This window comes from Mesitornis unicolor, unplaced genomic scaffold (assembly GCF_000695765.1).
Source record: "Mesitornis unicolor isolate BGI_N332 unplaced genomic scaffold, ASM69576v1 scaffold43537, whole genome shotgun sequence".
NCBI lineage: Eukaryota > Metazoa > Chordata > Aves > Mesitornithiformes > Mesitornithidae > Mesitornis > Mesitornis unicolor.
Window position 1 is genome coordinate 9,947 of NW_010199234.1, and position 7,377 is coordinate 17,323.

Here is a 7,377-nt window from a genome sequence, read left to right on the forward strand (position 1 = left end):
AAGGTGAATGTTATGTAAATTAAGTTAGATATTTTTCCTTCAATGATGGATCCAAGTGTGGTGAAGAGAAAGTCAGTTTATTCAGGACATTTATTCAAGTAGTTCCTGTTTCATAGCCTGTAGAATAAAAGCTAATCTTAATCCCCAATGCAAAGGAAACAGGTATTTGGTTTAACTAGCTGTGCTTCTATATTTTGCTAACAAAAAAAGAGTGACTTTTTTTTTTTAAATTTCCTGAAACATGATTGAGCCTTAGGATGGCTGCATAGGATGGCATGACCTCTATAGGTGCGGAAAGCTTAGGTTTAATTATAGCCAAACAATTAATTTCACAAGAGAATGTTGGAAACAGAATGTCTGATTAATATTTAACTGTCCTTAATATCTCCAAAGACTTCCTTTGGTTGGTGTGTTTCTCCTATTTGCAAATTGTTGTGAACTTGGGAAGTTGTTGAGATAAAAGGTCAAGGTGGTGCCACTGCTCTTATGTTTTCCAATCACCTGTTTAAAAATGTCACTTCTTAAATATGAGAGATCCTTCTCTAAAATGGCTTTTTGTTTGTTTTTATCTTTAAGATAAAGCACCTTTGTCCAAGAGTTTGTTATTAGTCCCAAGTGCCATCTCGATCCTGTTGACTCTGCTCTTCCAACATTATCAGAAGTTCTTTGCATATAACCTACAAGCTATAAAGGAGGATTTTCAGGTAAGAGTCAGTTCATTTTGTGTGCAAAGAGACTGCAAACTATGCTCTTTTTTCAATTTCTTTTTTCCAGTCTGTTTCTCCTCTGGTCCTTTCTCTTTGTTCACTGTTGTAGACGAGCTTGTTCTTAACTTTATGTCACCCCAGTAGGCCACTTTTTGGAAAAAAGTGTGTTGATCTGAAGCTATCAACACAGATTTTCACTGCTTTTTTTTGTCTGGGAAATGATTAGGTTTGTATCATTTTTCATTCCAGCCCCTGGCATTTGGAAGCATGCTGTGAATGCAGTGTGATTTAACCCATGTAATAATACGAGTATTCTGATAAAAATATCAATATCTTATTGTGCTTAGTGCTTGAGGCTGAAGAGGGCTGTTGTGATCCGGCACTCTGATTATATATATGATTGATTTTAACAACAGAGGCCATAACCTTTGCTCTGTAACTTCTGCTCCCACAATTTTAGTTGTGGGAAACGAAAATTTCCCTGTTAAAGAGGCTGCTTCTAATTTGAAGATTCCACCTTTGCCATGTTCCTCAGTAATGTGTGGAATTATTTAATTATTTTACTAGACATTTGTTGCTTATTCCCAGTTAGGACTGAGGTATTTTATCTTTTAGGTATTGCATTTTGTAAGGATTTGTTCTTGGCTTAATTAAGAATCCTCTAGTATTTGCTGTCATTGTTGAGATAATGCACTTAGAAATTATTAGAAAAGTTTTGTGAGGATTTGAGTTTTTTTTTCTTTTTTGGAAGTGGCATATTACTGTTTAACAGAGACAGGTCAGCAAATACCTTTGTAATTATCTTATCCCATATGTTTTACAGGTAGATAAAAAAAAGAAGTATGTAGTCAACTTAATGTCTTTGAGGATGCCAACTGTAGCCTGTGAGCCTTAAAAGATTATTAGGCCTAGTGAGTGATTCTCCATGCTGGTGCACTCCTGGTGATCTTTCTTGTCAAGAACAAGAGCTTTATTGTAATGATATAGAGTACAACTCTGCAAGGGCACTGCTTATATTTTCCAAGCGCCTTGCTAATGCTGTGCAGCAAAACTAAATAACTTAATGCCTGCCTTTTAAAAGTGTTATAACCAAGTGTTCAGGGAGGGGGAGGAGAAAGTCTGAGAAATTATTCAAGTTTTAAATGGAAATTTTATGGGTTTGGGGTGCTTAATTGTTTGTTTTGCAGTTTGTCTTTAGAAGAGCCTTCTCTTTCCATTTGTTTGATCTGCAGAAAAACAGTAGTAGCTGTGTTTTATTCAGAGAAACCATCTTTATTGTGTCTTAAGCATAAACACACAAACATTTTCAAGTATCTGTAGAACCTGTGATACTTTTATTGTGATGCTTTGGGGAACTTGTGGTTTTGAGTTTTTTTCTTTCCTGAAATTGTTGTTTCACTTACCTTCATAGTGTTTGGAGTAAGCTATATACGAGATATTTGTGTACCTCTGAGATGAGGGAGAGCAGATCATTTAACTTGTATCTGATGCTAGTATTCAAATGAGGACACTTAAAAGAGAATTTGTTTAGAATAAATTCATCTGCAGGGCTGAGTTCAATGGAATGGAGTATTTCCAGGGACTGAACGCACATTTTGGATATTGGATGTTAACACTTGTTGGAGTGTATTTCTGGTAGAGAGCATAGGAAATAAAGTGTGCAGTTGAAGAGGAGTGTATTTGATTTGGAAGGCAAAATAGCTAAAAGTTCTTTGTCTCCATAAAGAGGACCCTTGAGAGCAGTGAAGAAACTGTGTGTAAAATGAAGAATCTTGATTACATCAGACTATGTGTTTTTTAGGCTGGCTAAAGTCAAGCACAGTTAGACTTGGAAGCCTTACGTAGTCTATATGAGGGCTGTTCAGTCAATGTGTATCATGAAGTGTTCAGCTGCAAGGTAACAGCCCTGCCAGTTTTGACTTCAGGAGGGGTGGTACTGGGGCCGGGTTTTAACACTGGGCATGTTGACATGGGTCAGCTAGAACAGTGAGCTCCCACTTCTTCTTCAGTCCTTTGCTCTGTTGGAGGCAGAACCATTGGTTGAGGCCTAAAGACCTTGAGAAACGTGAGGCTGAGGCAGTGTGTTGGCACTTGGGCTTCCGTGGAGAGGAGAATGCCTCGCAGGCTGTGACTTAGGAGAGGGAGCAGGGAGAGCCAAAGCTGAGCTGGAGACTAGCGAGGGCAGTGAAGGGCAGCAAGGAAGGGTTCTGTAAGTACATCTGCAGCAGAAGAAAGGCTTAAGGAGAGTGTGGGCCCAGCTCTCATAGGGACCTAGTGACAAGGGATATGCAAAAGGCTGAGGTATTCAGGCAGGTATATTTACTAGTTTATACTAGTATGTGTTGCCTTCAGGCCTCCAAGGTCCATAAGCCTCCTAGCAGAGGCTGTGGTGGTGAAGCAGTGTCCACTGCTGAGAAGAATAATCTTAGGGATCTCTTAACCCAACTATATACACACAAGTTAGTGTAAACAGGTGGGATGCCTCTGAGGGTGCCAAAGGAGCCAGAAATGTGATTGTGAGACCGTTCTCTAGCATCATTGAAAGGTCATGGCAGTTGGTGGAGGTATGCAATGATTGGAGAAAGGCAGACAGCACACCCGTCTTCAGGAAGGGCAGGAAGGAGGATCCAGGTAACATCAGGTGTCTCAGCCTTACCTTGGTCCCTAGGAAGGTCATGGAGCACATCTTTATAGAAGCCATTTCTCAACACATACAGGACATGAAGGTGACTGGGAGCAGCCAACCAAGGTGATGTTGACTTCACTTTGGGTCATAATTGGTTGCACAGCTCGTGTCAAAAACAGGGCTTTGAGTTTTGCGCCCATGGGAACCTCTCTGAGGATTGAGGACTGCTTGGAAGAGATATAATCCACCTGACCAAATGGGATGAAAGCACCTTTGCTCACAGTCGGGCCAGCTTGGTGAGGAGAACGTTAAGACAAGAACAACACAGGAGGGACATGACAACTCACAGTCAAGTAAGGAGGTGGCAGACTGGGTTAGCCATGGTGATGTGAACAGAAGGGATCTTGTAACCAACAAAACAGGATTGAAGAGGACCTACTTCAACCGTATGGATATAAATAAGGAAGTGCACATGGGACAGTGTTATGTGGAACACTCCCATATGTTTTCTGGGAAGTCAGCATGACTGCGCACCTCTCAAGTGTCTGTATGCTAGTGCATGCTACATAGGCAACAAATAAGAGGAATTAAAGGTCATATGTCATTACAGGGCTATGATCTCATTGGAGTCATGGAGATGTGGTGGGTTAGCTCATGTGATAGGAGTGCTGTGACATACAGACATGAAGGGCATCAAGGACTTCTACAGTAGAGAGCTGACTGAACCGGGTTGTGATCAGTGGCAAAAAGTCCAGCTGAAAGCCAATTGTTAGCAGTGTACACCAGGGATTAATATGGGGGTCAGTACTGTTTAGTGTCCTCATTCATAACGTGGACAGCAGGACAGAGCATCTGCACAGAGGATTGCATAGAGCAACAGGTTCCTCAGAGAATTTTTGTAATTTTCATCCTTGGAAATATTCAAAACTAGATTGGATATGCTCAATTAACAACCTGCTCTAGTTGACTTTGTTTTGAGTGAGGATGTTGAACTAGATGATCTCCAGAGGTCCCTTCCTACCTCAACCATTCTGTGATTCTGAGCAAGCATGCCTTATCAACTGGTTGCTTTTTTCCATGAGGCAAGTGACACTTCGGACAAGGGGGAGTCAGTGGATTTTGCATACCTTGACTTTAGCAAGGCCTTTAACCCAGTTTCCCGTTGTGTCCTTGAAGCCAAATTGATGGGGTATGTACTGAATAACTGGACAAGAAGATGGATGAAAAATTGGCTAGACTCTCAATGCAGTGATGGTCATTGGTGCAAAGTCTACCTGACAGGCATTAATTGGGGGAGGCCCATCAGGGGTCAGTAATGGGACCAGTACCATTTAATGTCTTCATTAGTGACCTGAATTATGAGATGGAGAGCACTCTAAGCACGTTTGTGGATGATCCGAAGTTGGTGGAAATAGTCAATATGTTGGAAGACGGGGCTGCTATTCAGAGAGACCTTGGCAAACCCAAGAAATGGGCTGACAGGAGCTTCATGAATTGGAAAGTCCTGCTTCTGGGATGGAATAATCCTAGCCTGCAACAGTGCTTGGTAACTAATGCTGAAGAGAAGGACCTGTGGATGTTGGTGGACAACAAGAGTCAACAGCACGGCTCTTGCGGTCAAGACGACCAACCACCTATTGAACTGTATTAGTGAGAGTGTGGCCATAGGCCAAGCCAGGTGACCCTGCGCCTTTAGTTGACGCAGTGCTCTAGATGTGGTCTCACAAGTACCTGGTTCTGGGATCCTCAATACAAGAAGGATAGGAACACACTGGAGCGGGTCCACCAAAACAGTCGCAGGGTTGGGGCATGTGACATACAAGGAGAGGCTGAGAGCGCTGTGTCTGCCTAGCCTTGAGAAGAGAAGGCAAAGAGGACACCTTATTGCTGTCTACAGGTACCTTATGGGAAGCTATAGAGCTGGAGCCAGACTCTGCCTGGAGGTGCACTGAGGTAGTGCAATGTGAAATATGGGAATTTCTGCCCGAATGTAATGATTTGATTTATTTTTTTAAACCTTGAGGGTGGCCAAACACTGGCATAGGTTGCCCAGGGAGACTGTGGAGTCTCCATCCTTGGAGGTGTTCAGAACTTGACTCGACGTGAGCCCAAGTAAGCTGATCTGACTACATCTGCTTAGAGCAGTACACTGGACTAGTTGGTATCTGGAGGTCACTTCAAAAACATTTTTTCTGTAATTCTGCAATTCACTAGGCTTGTAATTTCTGTTTTTTATTTGTAAATGTTAACTTGGGACATAAAAATGCATTTGACTTCACTTAAATTGTAGATTTTTTTCTAACACATAGACCTCTTCCTTGAAAATATTTTTAAACAGACTTCTTGAACTCTCCGTAACATTCTACTCTTTGTTTCCCTCCTTAAATGTGCTGCATTTCTTTTTTCTGACTTTGATATTATACTTGCTCTGAGCCCAAATTCTGTAAAGAATTTTCTTGAAGGAAGAGGGACTTAACGTGATCTTTAATGTTCCAGATTTGGAGACTTGTATGTGGGAGAACAATATGCCTGGATCTGAAAGACACGTTCAGCAGCAGTCTGCTTATTTACAACTTTAGAATATTTGAAAGAAGATACGGCAGCAGAAAATTTTCAGTAAGTTCAAGTTACTTCTTTTTAACCAAAACTGTTTTCTGCACTGTTTAGAGTCTTGTAGTTTTGGATTAATATTGCAGTTTTATTACTGACATTTTTGTATAGAAATGCATATTAAAGAGTTTTTAAGAGAATTTAGTTTTCATAAATCTGTATTTAGATTGATATCTTTCAGTCAGTGAATTATTCTAATTAAAGGTTGCAGCTACAGCAGTTGAAAGTTACCAGACCCCTAGAATTTAATTTTCATGACAAATCTAACTCTTAATCCTTCAATATCTAGACATGTACATCTGGAATTATGTTGGGCTAAGGATTTTATTTGTCTTAATTGAAACTGTATAGTGGTTTTCTTGGTGTTTTTTTTCTTTTATTTGGAGATATATTAAAACCTTATTTTTAAACTGTTTAATTAATTAAAATTAAACTTTTTCTTTCCAGTCCTTTTTACTGGGTGCTTGGATGCTCTCAGCTTTGTTTGATCTCCTCCTTGTAGAAATCGCTCAGTCTGTCTTTGGCATCACCATCAACAGCTTGCCTTCTGGTTTGTAAGTAGCTCCTAATGGATTCATTATTTTACATACAGTTTCAATGGATTATTTTGTGCAGATTTTAATTTAAAAAAACTTTCTTTATGTAACCCTTCAAATTAAATTTACTCCTCTTTTGAATTACAGTGTAAAGGTTCTTGGCACAGCTATTATATTTTCAAACATTCATTTCCTAGTTGTGATCCGTGGTTAATGAATTTATAATTATCCATGTAATGGTTACTTCCCATTCTGTTAGTCCCTTTTCATCTGTCGGTGTGACTGAAACACGGCTTGCAGTGCACAAATTATTGCCTTATTTAGTTTTGTTCAATTTGATAAACCTGAAAACTGAAGTCAGGTTGGTGCTGATTTTTTTTTCCTTAAGTCACAAAGATAGCACAACTGTGATTTGTATCTTTATGTTTACTTTTAAATGCATATGCAGTTATATGCATTTCAGATGGTATTTCATATGTTTCCATTTCAAGAAATGAGTGCTAGAGTATGTTATTCCATTTAGTACTGGCATCTGAAGTTCTTAAAGCTTTAAGGCGTTTAGTGGTTCGGTTTCTCGTAACCTGTATTTGGGATTTCTGCACTTAATAAGAGTTGTACGTGTTCCAGTAGAACTGCAAAGCTTGCAGAGCCTTTGTGGTTAAGCTTCTGACAAGTGAGATCAGCCTCAGACAGACCTGAGTTTCCATGTGTCGCATGCTCTGAGGTAATAATAAAAGCTCTTGGAGTGAGTTTTAATATTAAACACCATGTTAGGCTTTTCTAGTATGTCTCTTGAAAGTAGCTAAAGGCTGATTTAATAAGGAAGAAAAAGCATGTGTCTGGCATTATAAAGACAGATTTTTTTGTAGCATGTGAGTATTCAAAAGGAGTTGAAAGC

General features: G+C 39.8%; 1 protein-coding gene across 1 annotated transcript; it reads left to right on the plus strand.

The window, feature by feature from the left end:
* Positions 1-576: 576 nt before the first annotated feature.
* Positions 577-6,501, plus strand: UBAC2 (UBA domain containing 2; the record flags this gene model as incomplete). The annotated part of the gene is made up of 3 exons (XM_010189393.1): positions 577-704; positions 5,830-5,949; positions 6,391-6,501. Coding segments are annotated over 3 exons (359 nt in total), but the record flags the coding sequence as incomplete, so codon positions are not given.
* Positions 6,502-7,377: the final 876 nt, after the last annotated feature.